The 27,067-nt window shown below is 39.0% G+C and overlaps 3 protein-coding genes across 3 annotated transcripts in view; all 3 read left to right on the top strand.

Moving 5' to 3' along the window:
- Positions 1 to 956: 956 nt before the first annotated feature.
- Positions 957 to 12,841, top strand: wdr97 (WD repeat domain 97). Its single transcript, XM_088001351.1, has 19 exons — positions 957 to 1,678; positions 2,381 to 2,502; positions 2,597 to 3,317; positions 3,886 to 4,034; positions 4,115 to 4,351; positions 4,453 to 4,543; positions 4,923 to 5,052; positions 5,142 to 5,218; positions 5,295 to 5,376; positions 5,463 to 5,615; positions 6,955 to 7,086; positions 9,247 to 9,330; positions 9,407 to 9,610; positions 9,689 to 9,892; positions 9,983 to 10,107; positions 10,210 to 10,378; positions 11,077 to 11,246; positions 11,642 to 11,712; positions 11,792 to 12,841. The coding sequence occupies exons 1-19, from the start codon at positions 957 to 959 to the stop codon at positions 12,010 to 12,012; spliced, it is 3,864 nt and encodes a 1,287-aa protein (XP_087857477.1). The 3' UTR covers positions 12,013 to 12,841.
- Positions 12,842 to 13,377: 536 nt separating this feature from the next.
- On the top strand, positions 13,378 to 16,671 carry LOC106915359 (leucine-rich repeat-containing protein 14). The gene is made up of 3 exons (XM_014982905.2): positions 13,378 to 13,904; positions 14,367 to 15,197; positions 15,618 to 16,671. The coding sequence occupies exons 1-3, from the start codon at positions 13,627 to 13,629 to the stop codon at positions 16,183 to 16,185; spliced, it is 1,677 nt and encodes a 558-aa protein (XP_014838391.2). The 5' UTR covers positions 13,378 to 13,626; the 3' UTR covers positions 16,186 to 16,671.
- A 1,973-nt stretch (positions 16,672 to 18,644) lies between these two features.
- Positions 18,645 to 27,067, top strand: part of malrd1 (MAM and LDL receptor class A domain containing 1) — a 43,315-nt gene continuing 34,892 nt past the window's right edge. Inside the window, exons 1-7 of the mRNA XM_014982906.2 lie at positions 18,645 to 18,907; positions 21,418 to 21,546; positions 21,632 to 21,720; positions 22,620 to 22,784; positions 24,185 to 24,281; positions 26,048 to 26,179; positions 26,845 to 26,997. Coding sequence (XP_014838392.2) covers positions 18,730 to 18,907; positions 21,418 to 21,546; positions 21,632 to 21,720; positions 22,620 to 22,784; positions 24,185 to 24,281; positions 26,048 to 26,179; positions 26,845 to 26,997 — 943 coding nt within the window. The 5' untranslated portion in view covers positions 18,645 to 18,729. The remainder of the gene's footprint in view (positions 18,908 to 21,417; positions 21,547 to 21,631; positions 21,721 to 22,619; positions 22,785 to 24,184; positions 24,282 to 26,047; positions 26,180 to 26,844; positions 26,998 to 27,067) is intronic.

Consider the following 27,067-nt stretch of genomic DNA (forward strand, 5'->3'; position numbering starts at 1 on the left):
CAAAATCATAAAGAGTAACAGAAAAACTTGAATAAGTGTCTTCAGTTGGAGGCTTCTTTAGATTTGCTGTAATACAGACTGCTACAGAAGATGCTATCAACAGCTATTAGCATCTACTCTTTGAAGAACCTTGGGGAATACGAGTGACAACAACATTTATCTTCCATTTAGGACTAATAAAGTATTTTGGAATGGAGTTGAATTATCTTCAAAATATTTTTGAAATAAAGCAAGAGTTTTTGCAGCCAAGTAACTATGGTTGCCGAGAAACAAGCAAAGAACAAGGGAAACAATTTAAAGACATACAAAATGGGAGCAGCAAGCTGGATTCTTGCAGGTCAAAGACATTAAACTTTTGGGATTTTATTTTTTATTTTTCATAGACTCAAACAGTACTTTCTTTAATGTCTTACAAATTACCAACAAAAAATTACACCAGAGGTTCACACCCATTCGATGTTGGATGCCTATGCATAACTTGGTATTGTATTGCACTATTATTATTATTATTATTATTAGTAGTAGTAGTAGTAGTAGTAGTAGTAGTAGTACCATTTGCACAAATGAATTATGAAGGATTTGAGATAATTGAGAAATGATTTTAACTTTGAAATGACGAATTTCAATACACTTCCATGACCCTTTTAAAGTTTACAATGTGGATTCATTTATAATTCAATTCACTTGATTGTTTTCACTTCCCAGAGTGCCTTGCATTAGCTTCTTTGTAATGCAGGCATGGGAACCGTTTTCTTACATTTTCCTCAGGATGAGTACACTTATTTGTCCTCAGATTTCTGCAGAGCTTTCAAGTAGAAAGATTCGGAGCAGAATCACATCTCAGACTTGGAGACCACCACCCTCTGAAGACCGAGTCATTTTGAGGTAGTGGCTCCAGGACAGAGCAGCAAATCATCCAAGGTTCAGAATAGAGGCTGTTATCTTAACTCTCTAAGATGACAGAACCAACAAGACATCAAGCTCAGAAAATTCTCATATACGATAGAAGGGAGACTGGAAAAAAGGTAGATCAGCTTGCAGGTGGTTACCGGGAAATTACTGCCGTAACTGTCAGTAAAGCATTCGATTTGTGTCTGCAGGTTTTTGCCTATGAAGAGGATGAGCACTTCCTTGTTCATGGGTTCTATCACTTCAAGCATTTCCCTTGTGACAGCCCAGTGCGTTTCATGTTGCACTCCCCTGCAAATCATGCCTTCATCAGCCTCCACGCAAACAACAGAGTAAGCTATTTCAGACCTAAGTGCCTCAAGGAGACCATCTGGAGAAAACTGCCCTTTTTGGGCCTCACTGCAACAAAGATCCTGGGATGGATGGTAGGCTGGGGCCCCGGGCCCATCTTCACCCTCCTGGACAACAAATTGCGGCATTTGGATACTGCGGACAACGCTCTGGATATTCGGCTGTGTGAGGCGGCGGAGCATTCCTGGGAGCTGGTGACTGTAGGCTTTGGGAACGTGTGTGTGTGGTCGGTGTTGCTCATGAGGTGCAGAGTGAAGCTACAGGAAGGGCTGCAGCAGAGAGCTTTCACTCACATGGCATTGGCTCCTCCACAGAAGAATAGGCCTCACCGTGCCTTTGTTGCATGTGGAATGGATGTGACTGTGATCAACCTCGATGATGGGATAGTTCTGGATCACCAGGAGAGACTCTGTCTAAGGTCTGCAGGATCATGATGATGTTATGCACAGTTATTGGTTTTGTGGTATCTATGCAGATTTACCTTATATTGTTGAGGTCATTCTTTGTTTCAGAATCTCATGCACCACCTTAGTAGCTGGAGCATGACAGCATATAAATGATTGAATTATCCTCAGTATGAAGAGCTTTAAAATGTAAAAGTACTCGTTTTACTTTTTTTGCATTGTCTTAAATTACAACCACAACAAATACGTTTTATGTGTCCCACAAAATAGTGCATTGCAACAGTGTTTTACAAATAACTTTGCAGTTGTATTTTGCCCACCAGAGTCAATGCTTTGTTAAAGAGAGACAGCAAACTCAATTTGTGGCACTCACAGCTGGCAATGGCAGTTCCAGTGTCAGCTGCCAGTAGGTGCCACCGAAACAGTGGCTGCTGGCACTGATTGAACATAAATATGAATATATTTGTTTTAAATCAGCAGAACTTTACATCATTTTTATAGAAATCCTATCTGTATGTTTTATGGCATGACTTAGTTTTTCCTTTTTAGTTTTTTTTTTTTTTTACCAACCATCATTCTTTTATGTGTTAATTTGAAAAACAGATCCTTATAAATAAATAAATATAAATAAATAACTTACCAAGCTGGTAAGTTATTTAAAAAAGATATAGAAGTACATTTCTGAGAACTCTTTTAAAAGACTTTTTCTCTCACAGTGAAATCACCGCAATGTTGTTCTGCACCCAACTTGACAGTTTGATCCTCGCTTTCCGAGATTGCACCATCACAGTCTGGGGTCTTGACTGGGTTCCGCGTGTTACTTTTCTTGGACACGATGGTAACTTTAAGATTAAACTGCTTCAGGTTCAATATGTATTTATCTATCCAATTGACTTCATTTTGTCTAACTTCTATTTGTTTGCTCTGCTTAGGTGTGGTGAATTCGCTGTTCTATTGCTCCAAATCAAACCTGCTGATCTCATGCTCTGCAGACTGCACCATGCGTAGCTGGGATGTAAAAAACAACTTGGCAATCGATTGTTTCCACACAGAGCAGAACCACCCTCCACTGTGTTTAGGGGGCATAGAGAACAAACACCCATTTTTCTCTTTTTCAGACAAAGGTGTGGATCTTTGGTTTCTAACAGCTTGGTACACGCTCCACACAAAGGTCAAAGGGGATGAAGACATCGCATTGAAACAAATCTTAGTCTCACATTTGCCTCCTTGCTACCCAACCCGTGTGACTTGTGTCAGTGAAGATGATCATATCTATCTGGTTTCTGCTGGAAAAGCAGAAATACTGACTTCCTTTAAGGCAGGAAAGAGGGTATTATGTGCTGCTTACTGCCTTCAAAAAGAGCTTTTGATTGTCTTGACTAAGGGTGGTACCTTACTGCAAGTCAACCCACTCGCTAATCCAGCCACTTTGATACAAGAATGGGAAGGCAGAGGCCAGGCTCTATGGTCAATATCAGACTCTGTTAGTAAAAAGGATCTCCACAATCTGCCGGATCCTGGCCCCGCCTGTTGCATGGTGATTTACAGCTCCTTAGGAGACCCTGAGAAGGCTTTAGAGAGGTGGAAAAGTTTACAAAGTGGGAGAGGCAGCAGTCAGAAGGACAGCAAACATATCGATCATTTCAAGAATCGGTAAGCAGCTTCTCTTTATATTAAAGTAGCGTATTTGCCAGATGTATTCGCTCACAGATCCAAATCACTAAATCCAGGTGTCCCAGTTGTTTCCATGGCCACGGGTGTATAAAATCCAGCACTTCAGCATGGAAATTGCTTCTACAAATGAATTGCCCTCAGGAATATCATAGTATGTAGTATCATAATAGGATCCCCCCTTTACAACAAGTCCAGTCGTTGAATTTCCTCCCTGCTGAATATTTTACAGTCAGCTGTTAGAGGTATTAAAGGTGCAGCATGCAAGTTTTGTAAATAGTATGTATTTTTACATATTTAATGGAGCTGTGATATTCTGCAAAAAAAACCCCAAAAAAACGTCAATCATGCTTGTGTTCGTGCTGCTCAATGTGCTAATGGTGGAGAAGCCAACATTATGTTAAACCCCTCAGAAAAACGGGTTGTCACTCAGGACTGTGTGTGAAGGCAGATGAGTGACTACCTATGGTGTTATATGGTAGTGCATTTGAATCGCTAGAAGTTGATCTATTGTGTGGAATTTTCTTTATACATTTTGTGTTTGAATCAGATTTTGGATTATCATTGGCCAAAGTGGTGGCTGTGTGAGTGTCCTCACAATGGATGATGGGACGGTCCTGTACAGAACCCCCGCACACAACGGCAAGGACGTCACAGCAGTGAAGGCCTACCCGAAGTACAACTACCTCCTCTCCTCGGGTGAATTTAAATCAAACATTTTTATATCCTCGCACGTCTTTTTCAAAGACGATTTGATTACTTTAAATCTAATCATCAAGGTGCGGACTTCACGGTGATGGTGTGGAAAGTTCACCCCGATGCTGCAGCGTGTCTAACCCCTTGGCAGACGGTGATATGTTATGAGCCTCAGGTCTACCTGGCGGCGCTGGAGCTGCAGGTGGCCCTGGCGTTTCGAGAGCCTACCGGCAACTCCTACAGCCTACAACTCTACCATGTGGAAAACCTGAAACGAGCAGAATGTCAGCAAACAAATGCACATATAGATTCCCTCACAGGTCACAGCTTGGTATAACCTCTACATGGGAAACTGCAAAGGGGGTTTTTACCAGAGTGATTGTTTTTTTTTGTTTTTTTTTGTTTTGTTTTTGTTTTGCAGGAGTGTGCGCGATTCCTGAAATAAAGGCGTTTGCTTCCTGCAGTCTGGATAAGACAGTGCGCATCTGGAATGAGAAGAATAAGCTCATCTGGTTGGACTTACTTCACATCTTCTTTTTAACCCCGCTTTATCTTATTTACCAGAATGTTCATATGTTTTGGGCTAGGGTTCTAAAAGTTATCCACACAACTTGAGCTTTTTTCCGATTTTGTCACATTGCAACCACAGACTTCAATGTGCAACTCTGTGAAGGGAAAGGTGTTAAATTCATACCAAAAGAGGCCAAAAATAAAATGTTTGGTCATTATGCAAAACGTTGTTTAAAGAGGGAAAGTTCACATTGCATCCCCCTAACCTCCTCTGTGTTGGGTGTACAACAAAACAGAAACAAGTTCAAGGGGCATTTTCACTTTTGCAAGACATTGCATATTTTAGAATAAATATTCAAACACCACATATTTTGTTTTCAGGGTGCAACAGCTTGTGGCAGTACCTCAGTGTATGGAATACAGTGGAAACGGGGAGCTATTTCTGGGCATGAACGGGGACCTGTACAGGCTAGAGTTTGCACACTTTCTACCAAAGAAATACCAACGAACGGTGCAACTATTGGCTGCTTATTATTTGACTGAATTTAAAAATTGCACACAGGAAAGTTTTATCATCACTATGCCTGATTTTTTTTCCAGCTTCGCTGCTACTGTTTTGAAAATGTCCTTCCTGAGCTGCCTATTCCTGAGGTTGAAGAAACACCCGTCAAAGCCGAGTAGGACATGTTCCACTTTCAGGTTGGAATAATAATGCAATTATCCGAATGAGTTCTGAGCACTTTTGTATTCTAGCATGCCAACTAATGAGGCAGAAAGATTAAAGGAAGCTATCAACAACAATGAGGTAATGAACATATACCTGGAGGAGGACCAGGTGAGTATATAAAAAGGAACATTTTAAGATCTGTTGATAATTAAAACACCTGGCTCACAAATACATTTTTTTCCCACCTGTGTCAGGAGGCGTCAGTGATCATTGACATGGACCTGAAGGCTCTAGTAAAAGGAGAAGTAAGATGCACACAAAAGAAAACTCAGAGTACGAAACAAACCAAGATGGACGCCTTTAACCACTACATGCATGAGTTATATGGATTGTCACCTTGTGAGCAGGTATATTTCAGCAACAACTTTTTTTCACCTGATTTTCTCAAGTACTTGAAAACAAATGAAACCGTCAATCAGTCCACTATATAAACTTCTAGTATACTGGACTAGTTTTCAGTGATCCTCAAAAGTATCCAAGCAGGTCTCTGTTGAAAAGTAAATCTTGGATCTCATTGAGACAACCTGTTTAAACAACGGTCAAAGAAATACATTAATGCACATCCCGATTAAATGGCCAGGTTTAGTGTTGTCATAAGACCGGATGAATGTGACATATATGACAGATCCTTTAGGAGTGAAATGTTTTAAAGATGAAACACCCTGCATCGGAGGAAGAAGTGGGCGAGGCCTTAAACTTCCCATTGTTGACCTAGATTTGATTTGTTTAGAGTAAAACTTTCCATAATAAGATCAACTTGAAATTAACTCTCTCAATAGGTTTTTTTCTGACATTTTCTCATTTGCACCATTTGGCTGAAGTCTCATTTGAAATGATCCAAACGATCAAATCAATCAGTGGTGTCAGTCGGGACAAGTGTACAAACCCCCCATACGTACCATGGCGCACATTTTAAAAACTTAAAATAGCTGTATGAAAGTTGAAGAAATTTTTCAGCATTACAATGACTTCAAGCATACATCCATAACAGCAAGCTTCACCGGAAGAAAAAAAAAAAGTTTTTGGAATGGCCTCCTGAGAGGAGACAAGAATTAAAATCAGCAGAAAATGTTAAACGTTTTACCGGAAGACAGATGTGGTCATAATCTGTAAATTTGGAAAACATTTGTAAGAAAGAGTATGCAAATATCCACAATTTAAGATGGGGTATGCTAACAGAGTTCTACAACTTGAATCTGAAATTAAATTACAAAGTGGTTTAGTTTGGTTCAAAGTTGTTGATGTAAGGGAATGTGCACTTATTACGCTACAAGGTTGCAAGATTTTTATTTATTTATTTATTTTCACATTTCACGTTATTTCCCCATAACATGTAAAAAAAATGGCCAGGTTTTTGGCAACAGAGTGCATGTCAAATTAATGGCGGAAAATGTGGAGAAATTATTTATCAATATTTATAAATCAATCGATCAATCAATCAATCGATCAATTGTATTTATAAAGCACCTTTCATACTAAAAGCAGCTGAAAATGCTGTACAGATCAATAAAAAACAAAACCACAAAAATAAACAATTACCCAACCAACCCCACGTGTATTATTGTACACATTGGACATCCTGTTTGTTATCTACATGCAAAGGATCTTTTTTTTGTGCTACTTTATTTTTTATGTTAAGCACATTTGCAAAAATCATACTAATTTGTTAAACACTCTGCTTTTCAGGCTGGCATAGATGAGGACGATTTTGAAGCTATTCTAATGAAGTCCAAAGCACGTTTAATGCGAACCATGTACGTTCCAAAGCCAAAACTAAAGGTCGGTCCTACGGCCACTGAAGTGCTTGCGGAAAAACAGGTATAAACCTTTACAACGTCAATATTTTTTATCTATTAATGTTGAATTTAATTTTCCTGTGACAGATAGCAAAGTGACAGCTTTAGGAGAAAATTTATGACACTTGTATCATTCTCTTTTTTCCGTTTGTAATCACAGCATTTTCCTCATTCTTAAGTTTGTTTTAGCTTTGCTTCTTTAAATGTTTCAGATCATTGAACCAGTGTCAATATAAAAAAAGAACAGATAGGAAATGCAAACAGCATTGTTTACAATTTTTATATTTATTAGATGGGGAAGGCTATATTGACCAATGTTGCTCTATGTGAAAATATGCGCCCCTTGTTAAAAGACACTTTATCTGTAATTAATTACATTTTACTGGAGGAAAGCTGGAGTTCAATTTCATAAGCTACGTGCAGGTTTGATTACTGCCAGATCTGTAGGACCCAGAAATAACATGAGAACTTGTCTGACAACATGAAGCAGGCTTAAAGGTGCCAAAAACTAAAACATTGCGCTCCAATCTAAAGAAATTCAAGAGGAGATAAAAAGGTTGCCTAGCTACAGTAACCGTCTGGAAAAGGTGGCCAATAACAGGAACTGCAGAAACTCTGGAACAGTGGGGAACCTTCCAGGAGCATTTGGGCAAAATGACTTCCATGGTGCTGATGACAAAGAACATTAAGGCTCATTGTACATTTTGCTCAACAACATCGATACCTTTAACATCTTTTAAAAAAAAGAACATGATGTCTACAGTCAAGGGAGTTGACTGTAGATACTTCTTTTCTTTAGAACTGATATGTTATGCACACAAAAGAAAACACATAAATTACCATAAATTTTCCTTTCCAGTCGAAATTCCGAAGGAGAAATCCACCAGTTTGTGACCTTGACACCAAGCACGATTGGGTTAGGCAGCACTAATCTAAAGAGTATTCCTCCACAGTGATGTTAAGAAGTTATTGCCAGCTATCATAAGTGCTTCAAAGCAGCTGTTTCTACCAAGAGGGGGACAACCACTCTTAGTTATTAGGTTTAGGGCGTAGTTCATTTTCACATTTAGCAATGTTGTTTTGGGTAGATTGCTTTTCCCCTAATTGTCATCAAATTTGTTTAATAACTTTTCTAAAGCACTGTATAACATAAAACCAAAAATATCCTCCTGACTACCAGAGAGAGGACATTTAAGGCTTTTCAATGATACCACATGTGAAGGGGTGGGGGTTTTGTACCTTCGTGTTTCACATTCATAAAAATGGCGTCCATCGGTACAAGCACATTTTATGGGGAGAGACAAAGTAAGTGCTTAAAACTTTTTATTGTGCAAATTTTGGTTTAAAATTTTGTTGGCATATTCTAAATAAGTCTCTTAGCAGCATATTAAAACATTCTATGAATTATTTTAACTATACTTTATCGTAGTATTTAAAAGTTGAAAAATTATCCTCTGTAGTGGACATTTGTAATTATTTTTCTGTTTTTTCTGTATCCATCCATCCATCCATCCATCCATCCATCCATCCATCCATCCATCCATCCATCCATCCATCCATCCATCCATCCATCCATCCATCCATCCCCTTTCGGACCTCTCTGACTCATCCTGGAGATATTCCCTATCTCCAGCTAGCGTTCCGGGCGAGAGGCGGGGTTCATCCTGGACAGGTCGCCAATCTGTTGCAGGGCAACACAGAGACAAACAACCACGCACACACACACACACGCACGCACGCACGCACGCACGCACGCACAGACACCCCTAGGGAGAATTTGGAGAGGCCAATTAACCTGACAGTCATGTTTTTGGACTGTGAGAGGAAGCTGGAAAACCAGGAGAGAACCCACTATGCAAGAACCCAGAACCCTGGGCCAGGTTCTGGGTTCTTGGCCTTCTTGCTAGGCAACAGTGCTCAGTTTTGTCAATGTGAAATTCATTCTTATATTGATGTTTGGATATTTTCTTTGGGACAAACTGGTTGCCATCAAGGTTCAATTTCAAATGTATGGGGTTCCGATGTCCACTCTAGTGGACACATAATATTTCAAAAATAAAAACTTTTTTCCCCCCAAAAAAATGTTTTCAGTATTCTAATTAATTTACAAATATTGTGGAATTTAAAAAAATGGTGACTGGACAATATTTTTTTTTCCTGATAGTCAGGAGGACATATCCAGATTGAAAAGACAAAGGTGATCAAAAAGGCTCCAGTGTTGAAAGCTGTGCTTGCAAAACAAGGAAAACAAGCCAAAATGGAAAAGGTAAAAACAAGACATATTCAGTCATTTTGGGACTGGAGCAGCAGCCAGTGGCACTTTATCAGACATTTTCTTGCAGGCTAGAAAGGTCAGCAGTCCAGTGGAGTCAACCCACCAGCAGTACTGGTGGAATCAGAAACAGAGAGCAACATCTCTTCTTCCTCCTTCTCTACTTAAAACCCCAACACTATCGCAACTCCAGAGAGTCTCCACTGCTATTCCATCATTCCTCACTCGGTTTTCAAGTATGGAATGGTTTTCAGATCTGTATCCTGACAGAAAGGTAATGAAAAGAAATATGAAAATACATGCATCCTTGGTGATGAATGTGGCTCAGGTTAAGATGTTTGAATGTTTGCAGTCTATCTCAAGCGACATTTCTCCTGAGGATGTCTTCCTGCAGCTATTAAATTACGTGCAAAACTCCGGCGGCAAAGCAAACTCCAAGGTCCTTGGAGCAGTTCAAGCAGCGCAAATTCTGCAAAGCCAGAACCTCTTTGATGTCACAGATAAACAGTACGCAAACCTCACCAACGCTTGGGACAAATTCATACAGCCAACGATGGTAAAGCAAAACCAGTATTGAAACAACGGCTTGAGTTACAACTGACAGCTTTGCTAATATGTTGGCGTTTTGCTTTTTTGCATGTTTCAGACAAATCAATCACGCGATGTGGTTGTTGAGATGTTGAATTTGCTGGTGGAGTTGAAGTCGGAAGTCAGTTACGATGTTACGAAAAAAGTTATAACTCTTCTGGCAAATAAGGAACTGAATGTCCAGTGAGTTTCTGACAGTATTAATTTGGAAGATAAGTGGTGTTTTTTGTTTGTTGTGTTTCATTAAGAGATGAAAAAAAAAAAATCCTGTTTCTTTGTCAATAGGAAACCAATATTCTGCCTCATTGAGGGATTGGGTGTGCATCAGGCACAGTCTTTCCTGGAACGCGAGTTTCAAAAGTGGGGTGAGGGACTGGAGGACAACCCTAACAAGATGGAGATAATTAACGAAAAAGCAGGCTGCTGGATGGAGTATTGGACCTCAAAATTCAAAGTTAGTTCCTCATTTCATTTTGTTCTTATCTTGTTCCTCCAACAATGTCAAAATGTATATTTTGTTCACTATTAAACTTAATTAAATGAACTTTGAGTGAAAGGTAAGAAAAAGGACAGGTGTGTGAAGAGGTCTACTGGTAACCACTTTCCCCCCCCCCCGTGCTACAATCCTAAACTTCAGTGTGTTTTGTAATTTAGGAGCGTTCTAGCAGAAATGTGTTCAACATTTTGAAGTGTAAAGAAAGTGATATAAGGGCATAAGAATTTTAAATAACCGCTGCAGCACGATGGAGCTGCCATCATGTTTCACATGGGGCAGGTCAATGTGCAGTGGTAGTTTTTCTACCTGCTGGTATGAATCTTTGTGCAGGGAAGTTAAAATATAAGTATTGTAATTGTGTAAAGTGAGAATATTTGCATTTAATGAAAATAAAAAAAGAACAACATAATTTGCATAAATAAATTTCTGGAGTGGATGTGGAGATGCAGGCTTTATGTTAAGTTGATGCTGTTGAATGGATGGGTGGATCCAAACTACACCTTTGCATGCAAATAGATAAATATGCATAATGATCAGCAGGAACAGCAATAATACAGAAAAAAGGGGGAAACTACAGAAAACATATTTGTATATGTCAAAGATGCTTATATATGGGACTGTATTTGCATCGTTTGCTTTCATTCTATGCAACACAGGATTATAACCGCTTTCTGAACACTGCAACTTCACCGGAGTGGAAACAGCCTCCCTTCAGCGGATTGGATGTCCTGAAATTTTTCTGTTTGATTAAAAAACAAGAGATCAGAAGATCCTTCTTTATTCCTGCTGCCCAAAAATACAAAGTGATCGTGCCTCAGCAGAAGTGGTATGTGAATGTACACTTAAAATAGTTGTTTTTCTCTGTAGATTGCAGACGTTTTTTTTTTTTTATAAGATTCAGTCGAACTAACTAGATGCATTTTTCCATCTATAGTTTAAAGTAGTTTTATTTTGTTGCATCATTTTAATCAAATTTCTAATTCTAAGGTGTTTCTAAGGTGCAGTGACACATTCAGACACAAATATGAATATAGTCTGGTGGATAAGTTAGATAAATATTACTTTTAAAAATGTACTTTATGAATTTCTGCACTGGAAATACTTCACACTTTGCTTTCCAACTGTATTTCTGTGGTCAGTTTTTGATTTTAAGCTGAAGCAAATAGAGCACTGAATATTTCAATAGTATTCCGATTACTGTTATGTTTTGTATTTTTGCAGGAGTTTCAAACCAATTCTTCGCCTGGGAGAGACACACACCATGGCCAGAAAATGGAAAAAGATAAGATACTGTCAGCACTGTCAGCAAACACTTAAAATTTAATGCCTTAAAAAGAAAGTCGACTTCAAATGTGATTTGTGTAATTGCAGGTGTTTTTGAGCCTCGCTTTCCCAATTGGATCCAGCTGCCTATGTCTCGTGTCAACCTGCGTCCGTTTCACACAAACTCGTTCGAGCGCTTGGTGAGGCTCCCTGCCCGAACGTACTTCATCCATGAGCACTCTACAGTGGAGTACTACAGGCAAAAACTCAAAAAAAGGCCGGTACTGATCCCACCACCACCATCCCTCCGCCATCCCACTGCCAACTGAACAATAAATAAAAAGTAATAGTTGCAATAAGTTCAAGTAATTTTATATTTTCAGAATGAAAGTATAAAGTCATTTTTCAAGGTTGGGAGTGTTTGCTGTCCAGCAGCATTTTGTTGGACTCGGGTCTCAAACATGGCAACATTCAGGTCCTCTTAAATGGAAGAAGGAAGTTAGGAATCTTCAATAACACAGCCATTAAGAAACATCGTTCAATAATTTGGAATGAAAACTGTAAATGTTAAAAGAATTCAAATTAAACATAGGATTTAGTTGTCTTTATAGCTAAAGGTAACATTGCAGATAATACACTTTAGGGACAGTGTTTGCTCTGCCCACTCAAATTTACGTAAGAGTATATATTAGACATTTATACAAAGATAATGACCATATACTAAACTTTTGTCATTTACAGCAGATTACATCCTGCTTTCAATAAAACAGCAAGTGAAAATCATGAGTTTTTTATAAAGTATTATTGAGTTGGTTGGAAGTAGTAATGATTATAGAGTCTTAAAGTTGCTTGGAGAAATGATCTGCAGTAAGGCTCCTTTATGCGCCTAGGATGCTGCAGTCTGTCACAGAAGGAGTTCTTCTGCACAGACTATATTCACAGACTATATTCAAGATGTGTGAGACACTGCATTGCTTTTTGAATATTAATGTCTTAAATCTATTGAACTTTATATGTTAAGGTACTGTTTTAAACTGCTCTGTGTTTCTGAAGTGTGTGTTGCTGACATCTTGGCCAGGTTGCCCTTGTAAAAGAGGCCTCAATGGTCTTAATAGGCTTTTTACCTGATTAAATAAAGGTCAATAAAAAATAATAAAATATTGTCCTACAGTGGTATTATTTTAGCCAGAGTTTTTCTGTCTCCCACCATCTGGGAGACAGAAATGGATTGATGAACGTGATTTGCTAATATATAAACATTCTTTACTAGTAATTAAGCGTTTTCATTAAACTGGGCATCGTAATACAAAACAGTCCAGACAATTTAATAAAATTATCAAATTGGATAGAAACAATAGATGTTTGAAGGGATTTTAAACTTTTGCTTGACTTTACTTATTATTTCTTGAACTCTTTCCTGAACGCTATTTAAACAAGACTGTTTTAGATATAATCTCGAATTGCAATTTTCAACCTTTGCCTTTTGAATAAACAGCTTTCTTCCCAATCATATTTTGGTCATTGTTTATTTCTATTTTTAATTTGTAAACAGGATCTCAAGTAAAGTCATTATTATTATTAATAATATTTTTTTTACAATTACTCTCTGGACCTTGTGGGGATGCCTGTGCGTGTTACGTCACTGCGTGGCGTCTGAGTAATGTAAACACCTTCTCCAGTAGCAGCCGGTGGGCCTCAGAGTTAGCAAACATGATCTGTCCGCTTTCCACCATGAGGAATGTTTAACTAAGCCTGTATAAGTTATTTTTGCTCTCTATTACTATAGCTGTCAGATGAAGTCATAAAATATTTTTTCACTCACTAGACCGTATCTAGTTGCTGCCATGAACTTAGCCTTGTTCGAGCTATATTAGCTCAGCTAGCTTCCCGTCAGATGTATTAACAGACCGGGTCACAGATCATTTTTCCTGCTTTTGTTTAACATGGTGCATTCGTTGGTGAGCCTTTGTGCCAGGGAGGTGGTCAGTGACCACAGCTCGTCACCCACCTGGCTTCGCTGGGTTCCCAGGGAGCTTTACGGGGCGCTGCTGGAGGCCGCCTTCGCCTGCTGCAGACCGCTGACGGTGGGCGAACTGGTGCAGCGGTGGCCTGAGCGGACTCTCCGCGTCGGAGGACGGAAGAAAACTGGGCAGACTGCGCCCAGTCGGCTCTGCATCCAGGCTCTGTTACTGGCTGTGGTCAGAGGACTGGCGGACCAAAGGTGAGAATTGACTGTTTTTCTTTTCTTGTTTATTCATTTATTTATTTAATTTCTGTATTTCTTAAAGTTTGGCATTGTCAGTAAAAAGGCTCCCTGACGCATTATGTCAGTATCAAAAATGCAGATTTCTTCTACTTGTATGTGATTAATTTTGTTATCTAGATACCAATATTTGCGTTTGTGGTGCTATGGATGCTGTGGCATACAGTTACCTAAAATCAGTATCAGTATAGTTTTTGTTTTGTCAGCTTTATTGTTCACAAAATATCGCAATAAAATAATAAGTCCACATTGCCCACCCCTAATCTCAAAACCGTATCCCTTTAACTTGGTCACCTTTTGTCACATTATAACCACAAACTTCACAAATCTCACAGTAATCCGATAATTTCTTGAAGTTGCATGAATAGGTCTGTGAAGCACTGGAGCTAAGATCTGGATCTGTGTTCTGTATTTCTCCAGGTCAGCCCTGCAGGTACTGGACGTCTGTGGTCTGCAGGGAGACGAGGGAGGAATGGGGGACCCGATGGGAGGCTGGTCGCTTACTGTGGCCCTTTGCACCATGGTCGTACAGGCCAAAGCTGGAGCACACAGGACTCAGAGGAAAGAAGGAGACCGAGAGAGGAAACGATTCTCAGCCCTCGAGAGGGAAAGGGATTTAAAAAGAGAAAGAGGACAGAGGATGGGAATGAAGGAGTTAAAGGATGGTGAGACTTGCAGAGAGAAGACGAGATCTGAGAGTCCTGTCAGTGATGAAGAGCTTATAAAAGGGGTCAGAAGGAGGATGGAGATGGAAAGAAAAAGAGGGGTTGTAGTGACGGGCTCAGGGGGCTGTAAACTTGAAACGGAAGAAAAAGAGGCCGACTGGGAGGTGCTGGTGCAGGTTAGGGCTGATATTTTTGTCAACGCCCGTTCTTGGGAGCGTGTTCGCTTGGCTCTGAGCACGTCAGGACCCTTGAAGCTGCAGTGCAGATACCTGCGAGTGGAAGAGATTTCAGTGCCAAGCATCAGGACTCTGCTAAACCTCCTGCCTCGCAGGGCGCTCTTAGGCATCGACGTTCGTTACAGCAGCCTCGGTGTGGCCGGGTTAGCAGAACTGTTGCCTCTTCTCTCCACCTTCCCCGAGCTGAACTCTCTGCGGCTGCATTACTGCAACCTGGACATTCGCAGAGACAACTTTGGTCAGGAGGGGGTCCTGAGGGACCTGTCACAGGGGCTTTCAAACCTGCAAGAACTGCGACAGCTCAGCCTCACTGCCCTGCGGCTTCCAGGACAGCTGCGGGTGTTGCTCAGGTATTTCGATCTCCTCGTATGTGTTTTTTTTTTTTATGGTTGGCTTGCGTGAAAAACATGTATTTGAGTGTTAGAATGAGCAAAGCAAATTCTAGATTTTATTTTGGATGAGAAACTGTGGAACGACTTTTGAGCTGAGCAGTTGGCAAAGGAAAAAAAAGGCAAAATCTCATTAACTACATGCAGAAAGCTGGTAGAAACCATACGACTTCCAGGTGTCATTGCAATGAAAAGTCATTCTGCAGAGTAGTCTCTGTTGGGCTGAATACACATGCACACCTCACTTTTCAGATTCATTTAGTTAAAATTATCTTTTCATTCTGTAGCTATGCCCTACATTGTGGACCTAAAATGCTGTAAAATATAGATTAAATTTAAAATGAGCCATATTGAAGATTTTAACTTTTTCTTCTCCCATAGCTCGTTGCCTCAATCCCTGGAGGTCCTGGAGCTTCCCTATTTAAGCCTGAGCCCAGCCGACCTCGCCTATCTGTCCTGCAGCCATCACGTCTCCTCTTTGCTGCAGCTGGATCTCAGTGAGAACTGTCTGGATGAAACCACGGTGCCCTCAATCCGCCGCCTCCTCTGCCAGGCCTCCAGCAGCCTGCAGCACCTCTCGCTGAGCGGCTGTGGTCTGACCGACCGCCTGCTGGGCACGCTGCTGCCCTCGCTGGGCGGCTGCTGGGCCCTAAAGAGCCTGGCGTTAGCCCTGAACCCCCTGTCCAGGGCGGGTCTCTGTGATTTGATGCGGACGGCAGCAAGAATGCCCTGCCTGCGACTGTTGCTCTACCCAAACGCTCTGGAGGATTACCAGCCGGGGCTGCCCGAGCTGCCTTCTAGCACCCAGCTGCTGGAGTGGCCTCTGGATGAATCTGTAGACAATAACACAACCAGCAACAAGCTCAGCCAGGTGATGATGGACAGCGGACGCTCTGACCTTGTCTTGACCTGTGACCTGCTTAATTTTGATAAAGACATGGTGGACTAGAGAAGGGGCAAGGAGGCTTTAATTATTTTATCAAACCAGCGAAAGAAAACCTGACAATCATGTTAAACCTCATGAAAAAAACACATTGGAATTTTTCATGCGTATTTTCTCCCTTCTGAGTCTGTTTCATAAGACAATCCTGGTTAACCAGATTTTCTTTTCTTCTTGGTTGGGGGGGAAAAAAATGTTTGTAGCAAGAGCTAAATCCACACAAATCTTAATCTGACCTGGTATGTGACACTTTCAGGCTTTAACTACAGTTATAGTCTATCTGTAGCATATAAAATGCACAACTTTATGCTTCATCGACACTCATCTACCAATATGTTTTTTTTTTAATAAATATCAGGACCAATTTACAACAAATCAGTCTTAAATTGCTGTTCATATGAGAATCTAGCAGCATGTAATATGGCAATAAGTTTCTTGTGTTTGAAAACAAAACTTTTGTTACTAGTTTGTCTTAATAAAGTTTGATAACATGTTCTCCTTTACTTCCATTTTTACTCTGCCTTGAAGACTGAAATGAAGCCAGTTTTATTTTTATAAAACTGATTTGTATACTGAAAGTCACAAATTACTTTCACAGTCGGGGCGCGGCAGATTTTACTCAAACGAAGCACACGAAACCGTGACAACGAGGATGGGATCCTCAGTTGATCCGTTCCACTCTGCCTGGTCCTGCCAAAGCAACATAAAATGGAATATTTAGGGTTAATTTAACCAGTTTAGTTCAATTACAGTGCAATTGAAAGTATTTACATCCCTTAAACGTTTTGCCACATTACAACCATAAACGTAACTGTATTTTATTGGGATTAAAAGCAATGGATCAACACTTAAGTAGTGCATAATGGTGAAGTGAAAGGAAGATTATACATTGCTTATAAATGTTTAACAAATTAAAATCTCAATTTGTGACCTCTTACATTTTATTTCTAAACATTTATGAAATTTTCCTTTTCAGTTATGAGCCACATGATGCTGCATGACAGGGCTGCACGATGTATCGCAAATATACCATTTCGGTGTGTGTATTATTTATGTTGCAAAGTGTGTTTGGAATGCAATAGTTGTTGGCTATTATATACCAAGTGTTGAATTAAGTTTTACGTGCTAATGTAATGTCTAGTCTCACAGCAGCAGATGCTCAGACAGGATGCCAATGATTTTGCCCAAAATGCTGAAGATCACAGAGTAGAAAGCAGAGACTGGATGGATAGAAAACATGAAAATAAGCTGAAATCACAACTGATTTCACCTTCGCAACGTTTACCAAAATTAACGCCACGAAACGTGAAATATTTACAGGACTATGAACATTTTTACAAAGCGCTGTGTGCTTGTTTCCAGTAATGACGTGATTTCCGTCTGATGGTTGGAGGTTTAGAACACCTAAAATGTGTTTGTGATATCCTGAGATTTGGGCACAGAAGGAAGAGAGTAGACCAGCGGTCTGCAACCTGTGGCTCCAGAGTCTCATGAGGCTCTTATAAAACCAAAAAAGAAATATTTTAATATTTTTAAGCACCAAAAAGGATTTCTTTTACCAGCTCTCTCAATATCTGCATACAATATCTTCAAAAGAAGGCTTATAAAATAATAAAGGTTCAAATTGCTCTCGTCTTGTTTTGACGCATCTGTGCTTGTGGAAAAAGAGCGGCACTAATGAAGGGTCATGATAAGCTGCCAGGCTGCCCTCCGACCCGAATGGCATTTATTTTTCATTAAGCAGTGGATCTATGTCATACCAGTAAATAATACCTTTGTTGTCTCATTTGAGCCATTGTACTCCATGCAAATAATATGTTGCCGTGCCAACCTAATGGAAACGAGTCAGGGTAGATAAAACTGACCGTGCACAGAAGAAAACAGTGCAGGTCATCTGAAAAGCATACTTGATCAAGTATAAAAAAGTGAAAGGTTCTAGAAAAACATAAAATATACACTTTATTTTTCTCAAAGTCAAAAAGGACAGGACTTAAAGAATGTAAGTAAATGGGTGGAATGTTATTGAAAAAATATTACCACCAGATGGCGCTAAAGTATAATGTCTGTCTTCATGTACAGCCAACTTCAAATTGCGCCCAAGACATCTCGACTAGAACAAAATCAGTATCAGTGAATAAAAATCCAATATTCACCACTCACAAGCGAATGGTTTTATTTGTAAACAGTTTTCAATATATTAGATGGAACACTGAAAAAACTTCAAACTTGTTTTTTTTTTCTACATTTTTAATCTAATGTAAAGTCTGAGCTGCTTTAGAAATTTTCTATTCTATTCTGTTCTACTCTATTTTATTCTATTCTGCTGTAACAGATAAACTCACAAAGTAACCTTATTGAATAACAGCCATAAAAAAAGCATTTATTGCCCTTTACAACATGCTAACAACCCACAGACAGGCAAAAAGGGTCAGTCATATCTCTCAGCACTGCGCACAGAGAGGGAAACGCAACTACACGTCTTCCTTAAATCATAGAAGCAAAATGCTAAAACTGGAATTGATAATAATGTGTTTTGGATAAAATAACCAGCGGATGGCGTTACTGCTTGGCACAGTGTGGCTGCTTTTGGCCCTAAATTTGCTAATTAGCTCGGTGTTTGTTAGTGCTTGTTCACATCAGGAGTTTACCTGCCGTCAGGGCCTTTGTGTGGCGTTGGACTCCGTGTGTGACTTCACCGACGACTGTGGAGACGGCAGCGATGAAGAAAACTGTAAGTTTACTAAAAAAAATATATGACTCTAACAGACCAGAATTTAAAAGAGCGGGACCTCAAGTAATGACTAGCTAGTGGCGAGAAAAACCAAATGCGCCTTATGGTTTTATTGGCTTGTATAACAGTGATTCTTGAGAATAGGGACAAAACAGGTCCTATGGATAAAGCATGAAATTTGAATAAAATATACACAAAATATATTTTTTTCAAATATCTAACTAAACTAACCTGGGTCATGTGAGCACAACAATGTATATTTTTCTTTTTTTTGCTGAATATTTTTTTATTTTAAACATTGTAGTCGGTGGATGATGCCTGTAAAAGCCCTTGTCCAGGAGCAGAACTCAACACATTCTTATAGTTTAAAACAATTAAAGAAATACTGAAATTATATATTATGACAATTAAGTATAAGTAGTCATATAAATAATTATAAAAGTATCGATAAATTGAATTAAAAATAATTTTTAGATATTTTCCAACTCCGTTAAAATTTGTCCTTAGTTTTTGTCAACACCGTCAGAAATGAAAAGAATGTAAAAAAATCAGGCATTATTGGGGGGCACCAGAACTTCTGAGGACCCCATGACGTTGTCTTTTCTCTTCCTTTGCTAGGAGGGCTAGTTAGCTCCGGTTAGCTTAAGTTATTCTTTAGTTTTTTCTTCTGTTTTATTCCTAAGTTGTTTGTCACAACCATGATGTGTCAACTCCATAACTGACAATTTACAAAACTTTGATGAAATTTTGCGAAATAAAAGCTTAATTTTGGTAAACTGTAAAGATTTAATGGACCTGACGAGCTACAATATGGCCTCCTTCAGAATAACATCATATAAATTGAGGTAGTTTGGCATTTCGTCAACTCCGTCAGATGTCAACTCCGTCAGAGTTTTTCTGACTCTTTCAGTGAAATTGTTGTCAAATCTCACTTAATTGTGCAACTAATTCATTTTAATGTATTTTACATGAATTGCATTACTTCACATGTACCAAGTTTTTCATTTTACTCACTAGTTTGTCACCACCTTCAGTTCTGTGTCAACTCCGTCATGCACTGTCAACTCCATCAGATGGACTTTTTCTTGTTTTTTGTTTTAAATAATATTTATTTTATTTCTTGAGAAGCATTTGTCTGTAAATTGAGTAAAAATATCACTAATGGGGTATTTTAAAAATCATTTTAGATTTATTTTTGTCAGATGGTGATGACAAAGTTCTGGGTCAGGTCGATTAAAAATGTAATTTTTTAAAAAAAATTCGCAACTGGGAGCCTGTACCTTAGCATCTTCATATTTTCTAAACATTATTTGTCATATTTGCATACATAAGGTTGAGAAATAATAAAAAAAAAATATGGGAAAATTAAAACCCATTTTGTCCCTATTCTCAAGAATCACTGATAACTAAATTTAGCAGCAATAACTGGTAGTAGTCAATACTTAAGCTATAGACCTGTTGCTGCTTCAGTTCATTGCCCTTTGGAGACTTTTGTTTAAGCAAAAGTCTCCAAAAAACCTGAGGATATAGTGTATACCTTACACTACCTCGTCAGGAAATCATTTGGGTTGAGGTATGGACTTTGGGCCATTGCAACACCCTATTTAAATTGTCTTTAAGCCATTCTGTTGCTGAGTTGGATTTGTGATCATTGTCCAATTAATCCACCACTTCCAGCCAAACTCCAGGCTTCAACAACAATTTGGTACAAAGAGAAAGTCATGGTTGGATCAGCCACTTCTTGTGGCTTCCAAACAAACCCAAATCTTCAAAACTGGCCGGTTTGCTTGCAGGACCACATTAGGTCCATCCAACAGCTCTGATCAGCTTTTCTGTATCTGCTGAATGAAGACATCCACACAATGTGATGCTGCCACCACCATGTATGTTGACCACTAAGTAAAAGATTGATATTATCTTATCTGACAAGAACTGCCCACAAGTTTTCAAGGGTGGCCATGTCATTAGTTTTTCATCTTTAACACCTTTACTGGTTAACCATGCAGAGGATTGCTTGGATGCTTGTGATGGAGAGCTGTGTTGCATAACAATCACTGAGTTTTTGAACGATGCAGACTTCTTCCTGCATCACTGCTTGAAGAAAGTATTGTCTGTAAGTGTAGGAGTTGATTTTGAGCCCATCTTCAACCTGAAAATGTCCAACCAGCTCATCTTTAATTTACCCCACCTCCACCTTGCTGGTTTCTGACTTTATGTGGAGCTTCTTGCCCGTTACTGATCCACCCACGGGCCCATCCATCTGCTCTAAAAGGCATTCTCATTTCATTCATAAAACCATGAGTGGTTTTATGGATGAAAAGCCATCCATAGTATTTCAGATATCTGAAATATCTGAAGATCTGAGTCACTTCAGCTTGAAAATCTTGATTTTAAATTATATCGTTAAGGCAGAAAGGGGTATTGTTTAATATGTTCTAGAGAAAACCGCTAATTTTTTTTTTTTTTTTTGAAAGAAAATATTTAGCTTAAGTGAACATTTGATATTACAGGTTCCGCGTATACAAGATGTGATTTCGAGGAGAGTTTCTGTGATCTGATCCAAAACTCGGAGTCCCTCTACAGATGGACCAGAACAGCAGAGGCCCCAGGACTAAAACAGGACCACAGAAACGCCTCAGGTTGGGGAAGCTGATATTCCTACAATAACATTGTATTAATCACACATCTTTGTCTTTAACTGTCTGCATTTTTTTTTACCCTCAGCACATTTTCTGTCACTTTCACCCACTGGAGGAAAAAAGATCACTGCAGAACTGAGGAGTCCTGTCTTCCTGCCTACTCACGGCTGCCAGGTAACTATGTCGCAGAGGACAAGCAGTGTCTTTAAAAGTTTAGGAAATAGTTGGAGCATTTTTCAAGTCTGGAAAAATATATATAGAAAAATAATACCATAGTAGGATTTACTTTACTGCAACGGAGTGGCAATCTGTCCAGGGTATACTCTGCCACTAGCCCGTTGACCGCTGGCTATAGGCACCTGCACCCTTTGCTACTCCACAACGGTTAAGCATGTTGGATAATTAAAGGATTCATTTGAAAACTCCTCCCCGTGTTCCATTTTCCATGCTCTAATAATAAATTGATATACTGTTAACAATTATCACTACTAAATAAGACTAAGATTTATTCTTGATATAACATTATGTTGAATCCAACCTGCAGAGCTAGGGTGTGCACCTCGTTATCTTGAAGTAACGAGATACACAACTTGTGTAGTTAATGTCATAAAAATGTATTTCTTGTTGGATGACATGTTGGAGTTTCAAAATGGTTGTGTGAGTAATTTTGGAGCTCGTAATGTGGTTCTATTAAAAAAAAACAAAACCAAAAAAAAAACACCCAGCTGTTTTTTTGGCAAAAAGTTTATGTGTTATGTAGTCTGAAAAATGAGCCTTTTCAAAAACCTCCCGATTGTTAAGTCACATTCTACCATCACTGCATTGTTACCTAACCCCAGCAATTCCAGCCTGTCACATGGCAGGGAAGATACTGATGCTAAACTTCAAACCCTGAAAAATAAACTAGGTCACAATAAATCTTTGGACTTGCACGTCAAAGATGTCCTAATAAAAATCCATTAATATATTAAAGAATTCGAGTCTTGGAAAGTCTCAAAACACGCAACATCTGGAAACGAGGGATTTTGTAGATTCAAAATAAGTAGGGCCAATATGTTCTTTGTTTTCATCAGATACGTTTCTACCACTATGCTGGGACAGCACATGGAGAGCTTCAGATCCTACTGCAGCCTCATTTGGTGGCTCAGAGCTCTGAACTCTGGAAACACTCCACTCAACTGGAGAAGGGAGCATGGCTGCGGGCAGCGGCTCACTTCTCCAGCAATCAGCGCTTTCAGGTCTGTCATAATTACACAATGAGTTCACATAGTTGTTTGACATTAAAACTGAAAATTGCAGCTTAAATGACCCAAGCGATAGCAAAGTGTACCGGGGAAGTGCACTGACCCATTTGGACTCCTCGGAGACCATCTGGATGTGAGTTTGCTGTTAGTGTCCTTTCAATATCTTCAGAGCATGTCAGTGTCACCCAGTCCTCTTCTCTGCCTCTTTACCATCTGGATGTCTGCAGGTGATAAAGAGAGGTCACATCTGCTGACATTCACCTTCTGCGCCATTAATTCACTTCCTGTTTCAGTGGTATTAGTCAGCAAGATTTCTCTGTGAGGCCTAAAGAGATGCTTGCTGATGGAGGATTGTTTTATTATTATTATTATTATTATTATTATTATTATTATTATTATTATTATTATTATTTATGGTGTTTTCAGGATGGGAAATCTACACATTTGCCTAAATTTGAAAATGGAAATTGGAATCACTCACGCAGGAAATTTGTCTTTAAAAATATCTGAAGGTTGAGCAGATGAAATGCCATGAAATTCTACAATATCTTGTGAATGTATCTATATCTTGTAAACCTTTTTAAATTTTAAAGGTAGACTGACAAAGGCTAATTTTGGTCTCGCCAAACTCGAGTATCTTTTCCACTTGTAATCATTTCCCTTAAATGGCTTTTGGAAATCTTTAAGTAAGGCTCCTTATAGATTTATTTCTTTAATTGCTTTGATGGATAACTAATAGCCCTTTTGGCTGACTCTCTCCTGAGCTGTGGATCTCTGACACTTCTACTTTAAAGTATCATATTATACCCTTCTTCGTATTGGTTTATCACATAAATGGGAATACTATGCGTTGAAATTTGTGACTGTAACATGACAACATTTAAAAACTTAATAAGGTTTGTTTACTTTTGCAGTAAAATGCATATTACCATACAGTACTCGTACCATTAATATTATTGGTACTGACTGCACTGCATTTATAAGCTCTTTCTCTGCTTTTGTTGGAAAAGATTTTAAAAATATATAACCAACATTTGACTGACATGACAGCCAGTTTAGATCATTATGATAGATACATTTGCATGGCAGGTGTAGTTCACCTTCCTTTTCCATTTGCCTTGATTTGTTTTTAATTTTATCCAACTGCAGTTATTTTTCTGTTTTCTATTTCTTCATATTGTGAAACCTGCTGCTTTTTATACATTTCTTTTATTTTTCCATTTGACCCTAACATTTTCTGTGCATCAACCAACTCAATACTCTACTGAATTTTTTTAACCAGTTTTCATCTGTAGTTTCAGCTTAATTAAACTGTAATAAACTAATAATAATAAAGTAAAAAAAAAAAACTGTCCCTGATGTGTGTGAGATCGTTTCACTGTTTTATCTTCCAGGTGGTAATTCGAGGGGAACTTTCAGCCAGCAGTGAAGCATCTGAGGTCCTAGCCGTTGATGATTTGTCTTTCAGTCCTGGATGTGTCATTCTGCCTGGTATTAGCTATAGCTTTCTAACACCTCACCACACACACACGCACACACACCACATGAACCTTGACATTTTGAAATATCCTCACACATAAACAGAAGCTTGTTTTGAATACCGATGAATGAGAGTGAGGACATTAAAACACCCATGATTGGATTTATACCAGGATAACTGAGTCATTAAAATTGTGCTTGCTGTACTTTTTTCTGGAAGTGAACATAGACGTTATGCAATAGTGGAGGAGTTGATCCCATAAATTGTACTTTATGTGACATTTCAGACGCAATTTTTATCAGCAATCTCTGCTGATGTACAATTGTAAGATCATCCTGTAGCATTTTCACAGCTTTTCTAATATGCGGAGTTCAATGTAATCTGAAAAAGCAACGAAAAAGAAAACAGATCATCCATCCATCCATCCATCCATCCATCCATCCATCCATCCATCCATCCAACCATCCAACCATCCATCCATCCATCCATCCATCCATCCATCCATCCATCCATCTTCATCAGCATTCAATTTAAGTTAATCAGAAGCTGCCAGGCATGAAAAAAATCTAAGCCATGTGTGTCAAAGGACCATAAGAACCAGAATTATCACACTTAATGTAAAAGACAAACTGCAGACTGTGAAAAATCTATGTGCAAGCCTTTTAGACTATAACCAGACCAAACTGAATTGGCTCAATAATGTAGGCTTTAATAAGCAAAACGAAACCAACACTAATCACACTTTGCATGGTGCATTTTTGGTACTTGACAAGATTCAAGAACAATAAAAAAGAGCCTATTCTCTTTGCAGGAGCAGAGCCAAACATTACACTAAATGAGTCTTCTTGGAATGTGGACAGCATTATGTTGGTGTGATCCTGTTGTAGTTTTAACACAAGGCCTGTTTGGCCACAGCTAAAATGACCCAATGACCAAACAATGCAGGGTGCACACAAAGGCGCATGCTTGCATAATTATAATGAGCTACCACTGTTCATGCAGGCTCCATTACATGTGTGGTGAGCACACTGTCCTGTTCAAGCACCCCAGAAGATTTAGTCTCTCTTTGTGTAATCATAGTCACCTTCTGGAAGATTATTGATGTACTGTTGTTATAGCTAACTGATGTGTTTGTACTGTCTAAATCTGTTCGTGCTCTTGAATCACTTTTGACTGTAAAGAATAGAGATTGCCATCATTGGAACATTAACAGGAAAAGATAATCAGAGTGGCATTTTGCTTCCTTTGAGCGACACACACTTGCGTATGACATTCAGGATTTTTGGTTTGCAAAGAGTAGGCAAGACAGGTTGAACACGCCCGAGCTGTACCTATTAAATCTTTTTTAAAAAGAGAATTTCATTAAATTGTTATATATTATATGCTTTTTAATGCAGTTGCCATCTTAGGGTTTGAAATGAGTCATTTTAAAGGTCATTGAGAATATATTTTGAAAATGGCAACATTTAAAAGATTAATTTCTGAGGTCAGCTAACAGTGATTTGAAAAAAACTGGGCTATGGTTTTGATATATTTCCCGTGCTCATCATATAGTGCCATTGAGTTGATTTAAGCGATGGCGTCTTTTCTGTGCTATTGATCAAAATCTGAACCATTACTGCAATTTAATCAGATGCACTTGCTTCGTTTTGGGAACCACCGCGCTCATTTATGCTAATTGAGCACGTTCTCTCAAGGAAATATTTTAATTACAACAGTGACTCAAACAAATTTGATTAATTGTATTAATCTCTTATTTTTATTGTGTACTTGGCAGAGGGCAGAGTCCTCACTGCACCTCCCTGCCCTCCTTCATGGTTCACCTGCGCTAGAGGGGGGTGTATCGAGGAGAGCAAAGTGTGTGACTTCTCACCATATTGTCCCCATGGAGAAGATGAAGACAGATGCCGTAAGAACCACTTTACTAAGTAACACTTTGAAATAATCACATTTCAGTCCCACTGAAAGATGTTTTCAGGATTTATCTGACACCCTCTGTTGCCATCAGACTGTTAAAAAGCTACATAGCTCAGTCGTTTTGATGTGCGTTTGCATTGGACAGTAATGGTTCATCAGTCTGTTACCTGCTGCAGGTATACAAAGTTAATTTTTATAGACTCTTACAGTGATTATAAGAACAAAATGCAAACAGAAAAACACATTTTATCCTCCTCAGAAGTGCTAAGTGATGTTTGCATCGTATCTTATCTGGTCTTGTCTTGTCTTGTCTTGTCTTGTCTTGCCTTATGTGTGCAGTAGGTCAGATTCAAAAGGACTGTACCACCACTTTATTAGTTGTATAGCTGCTAAATTCATCTGTTTACAGGTCCACTTAAAGCTTTTGATCATAATAACATGTTTTGAACACTGTAGTACTGAACCATCAGCACATAAAATATCAATCCTTAAGCAATTAGGTGCAGCTGATTTAAATTATAGTGCACCAATAAACAACTAAAGTGTTTATGGAGTTTGTAAATTGGTTCAATTAAGCCTAATCACATACAGTTGCCTTTCCGGACTGATTATCCAGAAGGGCAGCGTCCCTACAGTGTTTTCTTTCTCTGTTTTTAGCTTCTGAGTGTGACTTTGAGGACGGTTCATGCGGCTGGTATGAGCTCACTCCTGGAGATGGGTTTGACTGGATCAGGGGCTCATCTGACAAGGTACCGCCGGACTACTATGATCACCCACCCCTACCGGACCACACTACCAACAGCACTAAAGGTAAAGGAAACAAATACGAAAAACAAAGAAGTGTGACATGTGATAAGGTTGAAAAGAACTGTACTGAGCC

The sequence above is a fragment of the Poecilia mexicana genome, unplaced genomic scaffold, assembly GCF_051168715.1.
Source record: "Poecilia mexicana isolate PSO_F unplaced genomic scaffold, ASM5116871v1 scaffold_20, whole genome shotgun sequence".
NCBI lineage: Eukaryota > Metazoa > Chordata > Actinopteri > Cyprinodontiformes > Poeciliidae > Poecilia > Poecilia mexicana.